Source organism: Colossoma macropomum, unplaced genomic scaffold (genome assembly GCF_904425465.1).
Source record: "Colossoma macropomum unplaced genomic scaffold, Colossoma_macropomum, whole genome shotgun sequence".
In the NCBI taxonomy this organism is placed as follows: domain Eukaryota; kingdom Metazoa; phylum Chordata; class Actinopteri; order Characiformes; family Serrasalmidae; genus Colossoma; species Colossoma macropomum.
This window is the reverse complement of record NW_023494801.1, coordinates 32,044,327-32,061,860: the sequence shown is the minus strand read 5'-3', so window position 1 is coordinate 32,061,860 and position 17,534 is coordinate 32,044,327. Positions and strand designations below refer to the sequence as shown.

Sequence of the window (17,534 nt, the reverse complement as noted above, 5' to 3'; positions counted from 1 at the left end):
AGCGCAATGACGGACTCTGATGAGAGTCTTCTGAATGGAATCAACCCCCAGCCAGAAAACATCCCCTTTCTTCACAGATCTAAGTTAAAACACATTATACAAAAGCTGCGATTTTCTCCCAGTTATCACAGATGCTGCATCCTGGTCAGTGGTTGACCATTACAAAGAGCATAGTGAACCATACTAACTGAGAAAAAACTGAATAGAAAAAACTGAACTGAAGAACTGAATATTAAACCATTCATTTTTCATGGATTGGTTTCCACTAAAACCCACACTAAAAAAGCATCATGACCCTCACCTCCTGTATCAGGGTCATGATAGTTGGGATCAAGCCCTTTGTCCAGAAACTTGGCGACCTTCTCTACAGCTCCAGTTTGGATGTAGTCCATGAACTTCTTCAGACTGGCCTGTAGGGGGAGACAGAGACAGCACAGCGTCAGACCATCAGTCCGCCAATGCTCTGAGGAATAACTGTTGGACGTTTTACCTTATTCAAGCATGCAAACACACACCCAGCCATTGAGGCGTATATGCACAGACACACACAGAGTGTGAAACAGCACACAATTAAGGGTTCTGTGCACAAATTCCCTCTCGCGAACACACAAGGGACCAAATCTAAACACACAGACACAGACGAAGAACACAACCCATTTGACTCTTTCCAATTAAAATCGAATGGCTCTAGGCCAAGTACCTTGGTGTGCAGCTTGGCAAGTTGTTTCTCGTCGAGGTTTGTCTGCTTGTATACTCTGGTTTTGTAGCGAAACTGTTTCAGAGGGAGAAAGAAAGAGACACAATGAGTACAAGAGAGACAGACCCATAACAGGATGCCAAGAACACGGCAGTGATTCGTCCCAAAATCACATTTTATGTCCTTGCAAGCAAACTGGATCCAAGGCAGAGGATGAAATAACTCGACTGAGGCCTCTGGCAACGTACAGACCAGGGTCTGACTTTTCCAACAGCACTGGAGCAGGAAGATCAGTGTAGAACAGTTATCACTTTGAACACTTTGTCTACCTGTTAATGTGATATTAACAGAACAATGCTTTGGGAAACTGGGCCAGGAACCTTAATTAGCACAATGCAAATGTGGCCAGGTCCTTATCACAGTTACCTTTTAAGTGCAAACCTGCACAAATTAAGATCTCAAACCATTTTTCATCAGTTTTGAAATAAACGGTGCGGCCCTATGATATGCCAATAACAATTTGCCTTCGAAAAAGCCTTTTATGACTCACGATGGTGCAGAACCGAGATATCACCAAGGTAACGAAAGATCTGAGGAACTGCTTCCTACCACGCACATTCACGACAAATTATGTGATAGCCCGAATGTGGACCGTCTCAGTCACCTTTATCAGAGATTTTCATTAGACAGCTTGGGGTTTGATTCCTGGTTCTGATTTAAGCCTTTTGACTTCTTTACAGTACAAACTAAAGTGTAATGGGAAGGATATTTGTGTATAGATGATGTCATTCCTAGAGAATGGTGCATAACCGCCCTAGACATAACCTACTGCTACCTATAACTACCCTACATATAACCTTCCCCATACTCCTAACTAAAACCTCCCCCAACCCTAACTATTCTACATATAATCTACCCTACACCTCCTCCTAACCTTAACTACCTACACATCAACTACCCTACACCTACCCCTAACCTTAACTACCCTACACATAACCTACTCTACACCTACCCCTAACCTTAACCACCCTACACGTAACCTACCCTACACCTACCCCCAACCTAACTACCCTACACATAACCTACACTACCCTACACATAACCTACTCTACACCAACGCCTATCCTTTAATAACCTTTCCCTAAACAATCATGTCGTTCAGACCTTCGTTTGTGTCTGCATCAAGTTGTCATTACTTATTTTTGTGAGTGCTACCTCCAAGTATGGCACCCCTTTCTCAAAGGATTGTGGGTAATCTCGGAGTGGCCTCTCCTCCTCCAGGAACTTGGCGTCATGTCCATCAGTGGCCGGCTGGAAGAGACCGTAGTTTAGGACATCTCGTAGAGACTCGGTCAGACTGCACAGCACCTGCTGCTTCGCCTTCCATACCGTGGCTTCAGGGTTAAACCGCAAGCACTTCTGCAGAGAGAGAGAGAGAGAGAGAGAGAGAGAGAGAAAGAGAAAGATGTAAATACCCTTCACGGAGATCACACAAACCTAGGATTCACAAAACCTATTTAAAGATTTGAAGCAGAAAAGTAAGTGAGCACTAACCTACAGCTTATGAAAAAGTAGAGATTTCTGCCTCATACATTTTTAACAGTGTTGAGAGCGACCTTCACTCTGCGCTTCATTTTTCACCCCAATACAACAAAGACGAGATGACCGCCGGGCAAAATGAGACAGAAATTTCTCCCACCTCCACCACTTTACCTAACATGGATAAACTGTAATTTGGCAGTGACCTGGATCTCACTGACTACTGCACACAAATAATCTGTGGCAGAGCAATAAAGCTGCCAACCTACACAGAAATAGTGATCACATATCTGCATTACTTGAGTAATTAAGTGCACATAATTTCCTATTTTGCCTTTAATGTAGTTGATCAGCCAGTGAATGTTTGATGTCTGAAGCTCTTTAGTTTTGCACTGGAGAAGCTAGCTACGGCTAGGCTAATGTAGCTAACAAGAAATGGAATCTTCTACCAATTACACTCTTAAAAAGATGGTGTTTCAAGAGTTCTTTAGTAAGGAAAATGGTTTTATATATGAACACTCAAAGAACCCTTTGCATTATTAAAGGGTTCTTTGCATCTCAAATGGGTTCTTCAGGTTGATGGAGAATGTGCTGTAGATGGTTCTATATAGAACCTTTCTGAAAATGGTTCTATGTAGCACCCAAAAAGGTTTTTCCTTTGTAACAAGCCTGACATCGTAACAATAGAAGAACCCTTTTGGGTGATAGCATCTGCCCGAAAATGTGTGATGATCTAAGGACAGCATTGTCAATCCCTTTTAAAGACTAACCAGAGTCCTACACACTTAAAAAGATGGTTCTTCAAGGGTTCTTTAGTCAAAAAAATGGTTTTATATAGAACATCGAACACTCAAAAAACTTTTGCATGATTAAAGGATTCTTTGCATCACAAAAGTGTTCTTCAGATTGATGGAGAATGTACTGTAGATGGTTCTATATAGAACATTTCTGAAAGTGGTTCTATGTAGCACCCAAAAAGGTTTTTCCTTTGTAACAAGCCTGACATCGTAACAATAGAAGGACGCTTTTGGGTAATAGCATCTATCTGATCCAAGGACAGCATTGTCAGTCCCTTTTAAACACTAGTCAGAGTCCTACACATTTAAAAAAGATGTTTTTCAAGGGTTCTTTGGTAAAGAAAATGATTCTGTATAGAACTATTAGCACTTAAAGAACCCTTTGTATAATTAAATGGTTCTTTGCATCACAAAAGTGTTCTTCAGATTGACGGTGAATGTGCTGTAGATGGTTTTATATAGACCTTTTTGAAAAGGGTTCTATGTAGCACCCAAGATGGTTCTTCTATTGTAACAAGCTTGACATCGTAACAATAGAAGAACCCTTTTTGGTGCTATATAGAAGCATTGCAGCATTGAAAGTGTAGCATTGTGTAAACTTTATGACTAAGTCATCACACACTTATTGTCTATAAACATAGATGCATAGCTAAAAATGGAGCAGTGACCATCTCTGAGATAAAAGTGTCATAGATAACAGTGTGTCAGTGTCAGAAAACCACATAAGCAAGTGTATTAGCGATTACTGAGCAACTCCACACAGTCTGAAGCGATCATGTGATAATTTAGGCCATCAGTTAGCATGACGCTACTTTTTTTTACATATGATTCAATCAGTTTTTACAGCAAAAAGAAGAAATGTCTGAAAATGCTCCTTATGTTAATATGTTAAGGCTTCCAATTTCAGTGAGAGCATTTATTAGAGCATTCAACATTATAATAGTGTAATATTTTATAACGATGTGCTAGCCACAAGCTAAAATGTTATCCCTGAGCTAATATACTGTCGTAATATAAGAAGTGTCTGCTCTTGATTTTCAGGTAAATAGGAGGGTGTGCCCTCATTGTGGGCTTGTTTGTTTAATTATTAGTACACACTATTGTTTAATTCATATTATATTGAACGGCACAATGCAATAGATTGCACAATATATACAGTATAATGCATTAGCCTCGTAGCTCCAGGGCAAAACTAAAGATACCAACTTCAGACACTAAACCGGTCTTGGCTGATGGACTATAAGAGGGAAATTATGTACATAGTTGGACAAACGATCCCCTTAAGCTTCATGTGTCAAACACAATCCTATCCAGCCCACAAAAGTATTTTAATGTTCTGTTAATATTAGCCTGTTTCACAATGCGCTCCACTACAGTTCCCAGCATGCACAGCAACGTAGTGTGCGCTCTGACTCTTCCACCCCAACAACAGTCTATGGGACAGTGGTTACACCTCAAATCTACACAATTCTACACAATTCCACACCAGTCAGATCAACAAACACACTAACTGCATTTCAGCTGCAGTTCAACCAATATAAACACTTAACATCAGCTCAGCAGCTCAGAAACTGAGCGCAAGAATGGATGAACTTGCAGCAAAGACAGGACGGCAGGTGTCTAGATCAAGAGATAGGTAGGTTTAAAAGACCGAGCCCCTGGGGAGGTTTAAATTTAGAATATTTCAAGTATTCATATGATATTTCAAGATCTATTCTAAGTGCCTATAATTTTACTGCTGAAGTTTTTTGCGTATTTTGAATAAACAATGGCTAGTTTGGGTTATGCTTAAAGCCAGGACAAGCCTATCATGCATTTTTGATGCAGACTACACTGGCATTGCTATGAGACGGACACTAGAGGGCGACTCGGCGATCTCTCTCTGAGGAGGTCTCCACAGGAGGCCGGAGTGAAAACGGGTGAAACAGCAGGGGGTGTCGGATTAGCAGCTCGCGGACCAGCAACTGTCCATCAGAAACCGTCTCCAAAGTCATAAGCAGGGAGTCGCAGTGCTGCACGCGTCCACAGCCGTGCTGGTTTTACTGTTCCAAACAGTGCTGGGCTGCAGTCAGACACATGGGCGTGTGTGAGGAATACAAATGATAGTGTAAGTAGGCTATGAGGGCTGGCACGGTGCGTGTAGTGAGTTTGGCATGCTGTAGTGCTGTAGGGCTCCCATACAGATAAGGCTGCACAGCGTCCAAACCCCAGAGTGGAGAGTGTGGAGCAGGGATTTGGAGTTTTTAGTGCAGTGCTGGTCAGAAGTGAGCCAACAGCTGGAAAAGAACACTGAATATGACCTTGAGGCAGGATTGATCCATAGCTGGAGCTGCTTGTGCTTCTCTCTGTTCCCACGGTTTCTTCTGTTATCAATTAATGTGGCTAGGGGGGGCAGTAAATGCTTTAGAAGTGTGTGTATAGAATGGGGGGAGGGGGCTCTCACTTAGAAGCCCCTCTAAGATTTCTGTGTAAAAAAGGCAAAGTTGCTAAGTTGTTGCATCTTCGTTCCTTTTTTCCACCTTAAATGAATAAATACTGTCCTTAGATCAACATTTTTGGGTGGGTACTATCACAATGGTGGGTATATGTCACAATAGAAGAACCCTTTTTAAAAAGGTTCTATATAGCATCATCTACAGCACATTCTCCATTAATCAGAAGAACCCTTTCATGATTAAAGGAATGCAATGGTGCATTGTGTTTAATATCCAAAAATGTTTCCTTCTGATTCTGTTAATAGGCGACGGTGTTGGCTGGGCATGTAAAGTTTCAGGGCTCGGCCCAGTTGTGTATAGGACAGTTTTGGGTTGTCCCCCCCCAGACTTCTTTAATTATAGTGTAAAATGTGCAGTGTTATTTTTTTTATTTAAAGGGAGGCTCTACATCAGGAATTTAGCATTATTGATTGGTGCGTCTTGTAAACAAAAGCATATAACACAAGAGAAAAGAAGAGAGAAAGATATTCCTGCGGCTGTTGGAGCTCTGAGGACTCTATGGCGCATGCGCATGTCTCCCTCAGTCTCCAGTATGGTTTAACACTGTTCGGGGCTGTTGGCCTCAAAGGCCCAGGCAAAGCTCCTGGGAACTGAGTGGGTAAGTTTCTAATAACTTATGTACAGTGACGCTAGGTTGGTGGTGATGGTCATCATCACCATAGCGATTTCTCTAGAACTGTGTGTGTGTATGAGTGTGCATGTGCCTCTGTGTGTGTGTGGGTGCCTGTGAGTGTGTTCGTTTAAATGTGCAAGTGCCTGTGTGTGTGTGTGTGTGTGTGTGTGTGTGTGTGTTTGAGTGTGCAGGTGCCTATCTGTGTGTGTGTGCAGATACCTGTGTGTGTGTTTGAGTGTGCAGGTGCCTGTCTGTGTCTGTGTATCTGTGTGTGTGTGTGTTTGAGTGTGCAGGTGCCTGTCTGTGTGTGTGTGTGTGTGTTTGAGTGTGCAGGTGCCTATCTGTGTGTGTGTGTGAGTGTGCAGATACCTGTGTGTGTGTTTGAGTGTGCAGGTGCCTGCGTGTGTGTGTACGCACATGTGTGTTTGAGTGTGCAGGTGCCTGTGTGTGTGTGTACGCACATGTGTGTTTGAGTGTGCAGGTGCCTGTCTCAGTGAGGAGGTGTGTATGTGTGTGTGTGTGTGTGTGTGTGTGTGTGTGTGTGTGTGTGTGGGTAAGCAAGTGTGTGAGTGTGTGTGTTCGGTGGCAGTGAGGAGTGTAAAACTCTTCCTTTTATTCACTTTCTCATTTTGCGCACAGCCAACTCCCGTCACCATGGCAACCGGTTCATTAGAGGAGCAAGCTGCAGGTTACCATAGAAACATCTCAGCAGTCCCTCAGAGACCGAGCACCACAGTACACTGTATGTGTGTGTACATACATGTGTGTGCGTGTATATACAAGTGTGCATGCAGGCAGGAGTGTGTGTGTGCATGCATGAACTGTGTGTGTGCAGCATGCAGTCAGAAACACACACACACACAATGTGTGTGTGTGGGGGGGGGGTTGTTAGTTTTAAAAGGAGCAGCAGATGATTACAAAATTATAATGTAACTTATTGTAAGATATAGTGTATTGAAATGTAAGAAACACAGTGGCCCCAAAAAGTATTTGGACACTTTGCCCTTCAGAAAACTTTAATGAAGTTCTTTAGGTTGCTTCATAAAGTGTTTAACCAAATCATATTTGTTTCAGAGAAAAACACAAAGTGACGGTAGACTATCTGGGCTCATTGTATTAGGCCTTTATATATACAAAACTGGAGCACAAGCACAAACACGCTGCTTACTGGCAATGTGTGAGTGATAAAATACAAAATGCACTTTGCTTCCTCGTGAATATGCATATGCAGGCGGATGTTGGAGTATCGCACAGAAAGTGGGTGGGGATATTATTACACATGTGTCTGACTGCATATTGCACTTGACTTACTAAAGTTTAAACGACTGGTGTCGATTTTCCTCCTTCTTTTAAAATCAGGGGCCGTATTACAGAAAATTCTGAGATCTGACAAGGTCAAGATACGATTTTCCACACATTCGTATTACAGAAGCAAATCTTGCCTTAATCTAGCAAGTAAATCTTATCTTAGCAAATCCTGTCTTTTCTTAAGTTAGAAAATCTTAGAGTACTCGATCGAGGTTGAAAATCGTTTATTATGTCTGTTACCAAGCAACTGACGATATGCCGAAATGTAAACAATCAAAAAAAATGTAAAATGTAAGTTAGTTGGACAGATTCCATTACTAATGAAAAAATTTGCTATAAAATGGAAGTTAAGCATATTGTGAGTGCGCCCCCTGCTGTTTAACAGGTGCAGCTGCTCTGCAGTTTCAGTTTCCATTTCCCAAAGTTTGGCAGGTGAGTCAGATTAACATTCTTTCTCCTAATAAACAGCCACACATTCAACTCTGCCTCCTCATTATTCACCGCCATTGCTGCAATATTTTATTTGGCAAGTTTTCATTGACATTAATAAGAGCTAAGCAAAATCATTTGGCCCTGTGCCCACTTTAATGCTGGCACAGTTGGCAGAGTGTCAGATGCGGCCAAAAACAATCTGGCCTGTGCCAGCCTGGTTTTGCCACAGCTGGGCTTCGCTACCACTGGAAGGAAAGCCTCTGGCCCGACTCCAGCTGGACGGCTGTGGCCCTGAACCCAAGGTGTGAAATACAGGGGTCCCTGGAGGGAGTCCAGGACCCCTAATTAACTTCTTAGAGCCCCTGAATGTCTCAAAAGCTTTGTTTAGTCTGCTTCACCCATGAAACAGCAAGCTTCTGTCTCTGATATTTTTATCTAATAGGGTTGCACTGTGGCAAATTCACAAAGTTGGTTCTTCATAGCCTAGCAACTGGACATCTGAAGACTTTACCAAGAGTTTGGTGCAAAGAGCGAATTTTTACCCACTTCTCAAACTAGAGACACAAGAGGAGACATGTAAGACCTGTGTGGAAGAACGCATCACCAAACTAGAAATATGACATTCTGAAAAGAAGAATTGTTAAACCAAAGATTTTGTTGCTATTGAAGCTAGCATCAGTGGAGCTATGGAGACAAGTTAGCAGCCAGCCAACACTGGAATAGCCATCCAGCATGGGGCCCCTTAAATACCAGCGGTTATTTCCTACAATGCCTACATCCACTCTTTAATTCAGATCCTGGATCCTGCAGCCCAACAGTGAAAAATACAGCTAACCTTTCATAGCACACTATTTAGGGAGTACAGAGCCGTTTGGGATTCAGCCTGAGTTTGACGCTACTCCTGACTGGAACACGAACGTTTGAAGCGTGCGAGACATTCATGTGACATTTTTACACTTTTAGACTGCCGTTTAACAGTTAATCGTATTGTAAAGACTTTAATTCAAGCCTGTGATATTAATGATGGAGTATGTGTGATATCCATGGGAGCAGCATGAGTCAAAAATTATTCAATTAACAACACAAGGGTTTAAGGATTTGTGCAGTAATACACAATTCAGTTGTATATCATGGATTTTACAACGGCTTCGAACAAGGCTCAGCCAATCAGATTTTAGGACCATATCTATCAGTTTTATATATATATATATATTACTCCATCAACCTGGAGTTGTCATGGTGGCTATACAGATAAGATTTCAGAGCCAGGATGTTTCTGTAAGGAGTAAATTTGCGTGTGTGTTGTAGAAGATATGTTGTTGAGAGACTTCCTTTAGCAATCCCTTGAGCACAGACACAGCAGCCAGACAGAGGCATGTACGTTTATGTCTAGTTGCTGTTTCTGTTACTGTTGTTAAGGAAAGTCTCTTGAATGTTTACTATCAGAATAAAACTGTTAAACTCTCAGGACCAGATGTTCACAGTGTGATGCGGCTGCAGTATGAACTCGCAATCACTTCATCACTGAACTTTCCTTTTCTGTTTAGTCTCGAGTTTGTTGACGGCTTAACTGTGACTTTTAAACCCTGGGCCTCAGTTAGTGGGTGGGGCAATACGCCGTTTGCATGATCAGCTGCAGTTTTAATAGATTGAATGGCTGCATATAACATCCGTATCATATACTTTGTGGCGTGCCTGCACTCACTCATACGTCCGGCCCTTCGTGTGGAGAAAGCCTGAAGAAGGATGCCAGCCGGACTGACACATACATGCAAACACACACAGAATTACAGATACAGATCACAGATACGCCAGGTGAGTAATAATAAGGATCAGGGCAAACTCAAACAGCTGTAAGGTTATAATAGCTCTGCTTAAACAATTCGACACAAGAACCATTTAGTGTAATCATTTCTAATGACAGTAATTCTGTACTTATACCAACAGCCATTATTTCCTACAGTAATTATCTATTGATCATGAGAGAGTCTGTAGAAGCACTCAGCATGACCTTCACCTACAATCATACATTTTTACCTGCAATCATATGATTCATGTATCATCACTGCCTCGACAAAACCTTCTCAGTGTTTTTTAAAAGTTTAATTACTTCTGTGTATTAACCACATAAGTGTGAGGTGCGAACTTAAACCGCTGAAATGGCCAGGGCCCATCAGCAGGCCCACAGTTTTATTACACACTTCACGAATAACTCAGCCAGTCTGTACTGTAGTCCATGTAGTTACTGAATAATAAGCTTTAGTATGTAATAATACTGGGATTTTAGAGGTACTAGATTATTATTTTGGGTGTCATGATGGGGTGTTTTTATCGGCTCATGGGCTCTGGGGCTACAGGTGGTCACGGATCCTGTGGGGATAGTTACACAGAGTGTCCAAAAACTCAGAACCTTTGTTTTTAATTTAGCATAAACTGCCATCTCCAGTCAACAACTTCCAGAGACTAAAGTTAGCTTCCTATTCGGCAGGTCTTTTTTCAAATTTTAAGGTTGGACAGAAAATTTGATAAAAAAGCTGGCGAATATGAAGCCAATTCCAGCCTCACACGTACCTTTAAGCTCAAAAACAAAGAGTTTGAGAATAGTCTGTGGTTGATACACTTTGAAGGTGTTGGTTGGAGAGTATAGCTCATCTTTTTCTGACCGCAGAACATTTTTAGATGATAGTGCACCACACAGAACAAACACTCTTCTGTCCGTGTCACTGCTGTGCTGAGAATCAACCACCACCAATAATGCCGGGACAACAGCGGCCTTATGGTCAGAAACAATGAATAAGGTAGAGGGGGCTGATAAACTGTCCAGCGGCAGATAGACTAAAGTCTGTAACTGTACACCTATACAGTGGGGCAATAAGGGGGGGCACTAGTAAGAGGACGGATAAGGGGTTTCCAATAAAGTGGCCAGCTTGTAGAAGGACATGAGGTTTCTAATTAAGTGGCTTATGAGTGGAAGGACAAGGGGCTTCTAAAAAGTGGCTAGTTAGTAGAAGGATGAGGGGTTTCTAGTGGTCTTATGGTGGTCCCACTCCACTCATGGATGGAGCCGGGGGGCTGACATATTGCGCAGCAACACATATTGGCAGTCTGTAACTGTACACCTATACGGTGGGGCTATAAAGTAGGGCACTAGTAAGTGGATGGATAAGGGGTTTCCAATAAAGTGGCCAGCTTGTAGAAGGACATGAGGTTTCTAATTAAGTGGCCAGTGAGTGGAAGGACAAGAGGTTTCTAAAAAAAAGTGGCTAGTTAGTAGAAGGATGAGGGGTTTCTAGTGGTCTTATGGTGGTCCCACTTCACTTATGGATGGGGTTGGGGGGCTGATAAATTGTGCAGCAACAGATGGGCTACAGTCTGTAACTGTACACCTACAAAGTGCACCTGTACAGCAGGTTTTTCTGATACAGTAGCTAATAAGTATTTTATGTGGTGTTTCCAATATTTTGGACACCTGCTGTATGTTAATAATAAGAGTAAATAAGCTGTTAGTGAGCTGTTGTAGTTGTTCTTGGTTGTTGGCTGTGAGACAATTAAAACTTTTTAAAAGATTTTAGAGATTTTCACACTGTGTGAGTGTGAGGGTGTGTGTGCGCGTGTGTGTGTGAGTGTATGAGTGTGTGAGTGTGTGCATGTGTGTGTGAGCTCCCACAGCTTAAACGCCTCAGTGCTGAAATACCTGCTTACACACAGTAGATTTGTCTCAGCCTCTGTATTCCTCACATTTCCCTCCACCTGTCCACCCCCCTTTCCCTCCCTCCCTCTGCCCCCCCTCGCCCCCATCTTCTCTCAATCTCCCTCTGCTTCTCTCTTTTTCCTCTTCCCCCTTGCCCTCTCTCATCCCTCCTTCTCCCTGTCCATCCTTCTCTACCTTTATTCCTCTCTCCCCTTCTCTCTCCCATCCTGCTCTCTTTTTATCTCTTCCCCCCTCTCTCACCCTCTCTCTCATCCCTCCTTCTCCCTGTCCATCCTTTTCTACCTTTTTTCCTCTCTCCCCTTCTCTCTCCCCTCCTGCTCTCCTTTTATCTCTTCCCCTCTCTCTCACACCCTCTCTCTCTCTCTCATCCCTCCTTCTCCCTGTCCATCCTTTCTACCGTTTTTTCCTCTCTCCCCTTCTCTCTTTTTATCTCTTCCCCCTCTCTCGCCCTCTCTCCCACCCCCCCTCTCTCTCTCATCCCTCCTTCTCCCTGTCCATCCTTTTCTACCTTTTTTCCTCTCTCCCCTCCTGCTCTCTTTTAATCTCTTCCCCCTCTCTCGCCCTCTCTCCCACCCCCCTCTCTCTCTCATCCCTCCTTCTCCCTGTCCATCCTTTTCTACCTTTTTTCCTCTCTCCCCTCCTGCTCTCCTTTTATCTCTTCCCTCTCTCTCACCCTCTCTCCCACCCCCCTCTCTCTCTCATCCCTCCTTCTCCCTGTCTATCCTTTTCTACCTTTTTTCCTCTCTCCCCTCCTGCTCTCTTTTAATCTCTTCCCCCTCTCTCACCCTCTCTCCCACCCCCTCTCTCTCTCATCCCTCCTTCTCCCTGTCCATCCTTTTCTACGTTTTTTCCTCTCTCCCCTTCTCTCTCTAGCTCTCTCCCTCCCTATCTCCCTTGCTCACCCTCCCTCTCTATATCTCCCTTCCTTGTGCCTCTCTCTCTCTCTTTCTCTCTCTCTTTCTAACTCTCTCTCTGTCTCCCTCAGGCCTCTTCCTGCAGGGTGAGTTCAGGGGGATTAGAAGTCTTTAATGAGGTCTGCAGGGAAATATTCTCCCTTCTCCTTCACTCTCTCTTTTTCTTCTCCCCCTCTCATTTCTCTCTTACTCTGTGTTTTACTCTTCTTTCTCTTCATACCTTATTTTATCTCTCTCCTTTTCTCTATCTTCTCTTTTACCCCCTCTTTCTCTATCGATTCTTCTCCTTTCTCTATCCGTTCTCCTCTCTAGCTCCTTCCTCTTTCTCTATCTGTTCTCCTCTCTAGCTCCTTCCTCTGCGCAGCCCTCATTCTTCTCACCCTTCCTTTCTCTCTCTTCTCTCATTTTAATTCTCTCTGTTCCATCTCTTTACGTCCCACTCACCAGCCTGCAAATCAGTAACAACACATTGCTTCGCCCATGCTGTAATTAACGGTATGTAAAGTCACAAACAGCACTAACAGTGTAATATATACTTTATACTGTACTGTGCAAATGTTAAGGCTAATTAATTGGGCAGTAAGTATTTATTTGCCCAGAAAAATTGTGAGTTCATATATGTCAATGTGTTCATTTAACCAGTTCCAGTAAAATCAGGAGTGCTGTTGATGGAATTTAACAAATCCATCTGATGGCTGGAGGCGTCCAGGAGAAATCTGGACCCAAACTTTGTTCTTCAGTGTAAAAGGGCCACGTTAAAAAAACTCAACAAATCCGTGGGCCGGAGAACGCTTATGTTTTTATTTCGTTTTTAATTAACATTTTGGTACGACCCAAACTGCCCATTGTTTATTCAAAATATGCCAAAACAAATATAGGAATATAGCAGACCTTGAAATATTACATAAATACTTGAACTATTAAAAAATTATTATGGTAACACTTTCTATGAATGTCACATTTGTAAGCATCTATAAACACATTTATAACATGTTATAATGTATTCATAAGGCATTATAAGCGTGGTTATAAATATTTATAAAAAAGAATTACACTGAATTACACTTTATAGCCATGTTTGTTATACATTATGAATTGTTAATATAATGCATTATAAATAGTGTTAATAACATGTTATAATGTCAGTGCCAAAGAAGTCAGTCCCAGCTTGGAGAGCGAAAAGTAAAAAACAAATACCAAGCTAACGGTGGTGTACATTACCTTTCCCACATTGGGTAAAACACTGACGGCAGCTCTAGTTTAAACTCTGACATTTGAAGCCTGTAATGTGCTTTACTGTGAATGTTTTAGTGTTTCAGTAAATCCTTCAGTAAATACTTCAAGTTGAAGCCTCACTCTTAACACTGGAGGAGGCTTTAGTACAGTACGCTTCACTTTACTTAGAGCGGACAAATACGACTTATGAGCTCTTATAACTTGTTATGGTCAGTACTTATAATGTATATGTAACAATTCATAATGCATAATAAACATGTCTATAACGTATAATTTATTTTTATAAATATTTATAGCTATGTTTATAATGTCTTATGAATGCATTATAACATGTTATGAATGTGTTTATAAATGCTTACAAAGGTGACATTCATTGAAAGTGCTACCATTATTACTTTAAATAAAAACAAATTGTTTATATAAAACAATAGCCTACATTAGCTATAGAGAACTGTTAAACCTCTTTAAATGTACCCAGGAGGTAGATTTCTTTTGCTTGAACTAGACACCTGCCATCTTTTTTTGTGGTTTAACTGCAGTCCCATACATTGTTGCTTGCAGAGCACATATTACGTTGCAGTGCATGCTGGGGTTTGTAGTGCAGCTCATTGTGAAACTGGCTAATATTAATAGAAAATTAAAATGATTTTTTGGGCCAATAGGATTGTGCTATGGGCCTGACGTGACCCACAGGCCTTGTGTTTGACACATGGGGCCTAGAGTGAAGATTTGTCTGATAAACTTGAAAAAACCTGACCTGTTGATTCCTCTATCACTTTATGGTCAATCTAATGCTTTAGGCCTTCTGTGTGGCTCCTGAAGCCCTAATAGGAGAGCTTGCTTAGCTACACCAGCCTAGATACCAGAGAGAAAAACAGTTCCTGATTGGCCAGTTTTCCACTTGCCTTTCAAGAATTTAACCATTTGTTTCCCCACCTAAGACTCAACCGTGTAAAAAGAGTAGTACTTTTAGTACAATACCTTAAATACAGGAACGATTCTATTGAATAGAAATGAAGGAAAGAATAAAGATGGCCTTGTGCAAGGGCATATGTCCCAGGATCCTCTGATGTACGAGGTCATTAACCTCCATTAACCTTATTACATACTAAGGCTTATTAGTCAGTAACTAAAAGGACTTCAATGCAAACTGGTTGAGCTATTCTTAGGTTATAGAAGTGTGTAATAAAACTTCGAGCCTGTTGGCGGATCCTGGCTATTTATGGGATTAATTAAGGAGCTGAAATACAACTAAAGCTAAATGCAAGCTAACACTGCTGCGCTCTGAGCGGACATCATGAATCTGACCTCACCAAAATAGCAGCGACAATAACAAGCAAAGTAAAAACGTCATTCATTCCTGTCGTAGAGAAAACCAGGTAAGACCCAGAGTTACTAATATGGGCATGACACCGACTACAGTGTGACGCACAACTTCAGATCTATTATTTCATAAAGTCAAATAAGGTGCTTTGATGTGTTCACTTGCTTCACTACTGCTGTAGATTAGCTTTACATTAGTGTTATTAATGACTGAGGGAAAAACAAGATGTGGGAATGTGCATAAATTTATGCACTGGTATGCATTTTGTGGATGGATGTGACATCTTTGCTCTCTATGGTCCAGGACTAACAACATACAGACACACAGATGTAGGTTAAATCAAAATTACTGTAAAATTACAGTAAATTACTGGCTACTAGTTACATTACTTCATTTACTGAACCGTATTAAAAATATATAACAGTAAAATAGCATCTGTATACTGAGACTACACAGTCACTTAGACGGTAAGATTACTGTGATTTAGCTTTGCTGAACATTTACAGTAATTAGCTGTAAAAAATGTAATCTGCTGTGTTTTTACTGTAAAAGTGATGCAGCTCAGTAGCAAGTAATTTACAGAGAATTTACATATTAAAAGTGGACTATCAACTTTAGCACACCTAGAAATATGTTAATTTAATTTAAAATAATCAACAAAACTCAAACTTTGTTCACCATGTTTTGCACTATAGATGCCCACGATATCTCAAATATGCATTTAAAAGTGCAAATACACATTTTATACACATTTTAACTGCTTATAATTTGCATAAACTAAAACCATGACCAAAAACACACGTAGCAATAGCAAAACACAATGACATTTTTGTCAACACCTCAGTGTTCCTGCATTTCGAAAACTATTTCTTTAGAAAAATCCAGCTTAAAACTTTAGAAGTCTTTAAAACACATTCAGTCATTACAGCTCAATGTCACCCTCCAGGTAATTTGCTGTGGAAAATATCTTAAAATGATGTAATTTCACAGTTAGGTGATGAATACAGTATTTTACTGTGAAACATCATAAATATTATGAAATCCTGGCAATAATTTACAGGGTGAGTATACAGTAAATCACTCTCCTCAGCAGTGGGTATACGCCATATGCGCACCTCTACATTAGTATGTGGATGTTATTGTGTTTCACGCGGGCTTCCCCCAGGCTTCACTGTGTGTGTGTGTGTGTGTGTGTGTGTGTGTGTGTGTGTGTGTGTTTGTGCACTACTCGTTTCTCCCTGATCTCATTAAACTACAATTAACCAGCAATTACAGCTGATTGAGGCCAAATTAGCTGACATGTAGAACAGAGATGATGTGCTGGGATTATAGACAGATATGCTAGTCTGTGAAAGAGAGATAGAGAGAGAGAGAGATGAAAAGGAGGTAGAGGGTGATAGATGCTGATGTAAGACAGAAGGAGGGAGGACAGGGCTTTGATGAAAGAGAGTCTGGGAGACACAGAGGGAGAGGAGAGGGGGAAAGGTCTGTGTTTTTGACGCTGCTGTATTTAGGATGTTAAGAGTTTTGTCTCAGAGTAAAAGTGCTGATCTTGGGTCTGGTTTGATGTTCATGACACTCTGACCCTGTTTACACCTGAGTATCTGGATCTGTGTCGAGTATCTGGATTGTATCCTGATGAGATTTTAGCCACACCTATTTACCCTTGGTAGTCAAATGCGTTTCCACTTAGTCGGACTGAAATTCGATTGCTGTGGGACAGAATATGCAAATCCACTTGTTATGCGGCAACCAATTACCAACCCCAAGGGGACAGTCAGCCCCTATGACTGTAGTCTGTTTTGCGCAGTAGTGTTTGTCCATATTGCAGTTAAGCAATTTGTTTAGTCCAGCCCTTAAACATGCATGTACTTTGTGATGATTTTCCTCACAGACACAGATCACGTGCCCAGTGATGCACTGCATGGGGAGGAGTTTTGGTTGTACTGGGAGGAGTTTAGGCTGTCATGGGAAGAATTTTGGTTGCACTGGGAGAGGTTTCAGTTGTACTGGGAGGGATTTTGGTTGCAATGGGGGGAGTTTTGGTTGTAATTGGAGGAGTTTCGGTTATAAATGGAGGAGTTTCAGTTGTACTGGGAGGAGTTTCGGTTGTAATGGGAGGGGTTTCAGTTGTACTGGGAGGAGTTTCGGTTGTACTGGGAGGAGTTTCGTTTGTAATTGGAGAAGTTTCGGTTGTAATGGGAGGAGTTTCGGTTGTTCTACGAGTGGTTTTGGTTGTACTGGGAGGAGTTTTGGTCATACAGGGAGAGGTTTCTGTTGTAATGGGAGGAGTTTCAGTTGTTCTAGGAGAGGTTTTGTTTGTACTGGAAGGTGTTTTACTTGTACTGGGAGGAGTTTTGGCTGTACAGGGAGGAATTTCAGTTGTAATGGGAGGGGTTTTCGTTGTACCGGGAGGAATTTCAGTTGTAATGGGAGGAGTTTTGGTTGTAATGGGAGGCGTTTCAGT

At 41.7% G+C, this 17,534-nt stretch overlaps 1 protein-coding gene across 1 annotated transcript in view; it reads right to left on the bottom strand.

The window, feature by feature from the left end:
• The window catches only part of shank1 (SH3 and multiple ankyrin repeat domains 1), a 204,788-nt gene that overhangs the window by 96,000 nt on the left and 91,254 nt on the right, over positions 1-17,534 (bottom strand). Inside the window, exons 3-5 of the mRNA XM_036589679.1 lie at positions 1,913-2,116; positions 701-772; positions 302-410 (exon numbers count right to left, since the gene is read on the bottom strand). Of these exons, the coding sequence (XP_036445572.1) occupies positions 302-410; positions 701-772; positions 1,913-2,116 (385 nt within the window). The remainder of the gene's footprint in view (positions 1-301; positions 411-700; positions 773-1,912; positions 2,117-17,534) is intronic.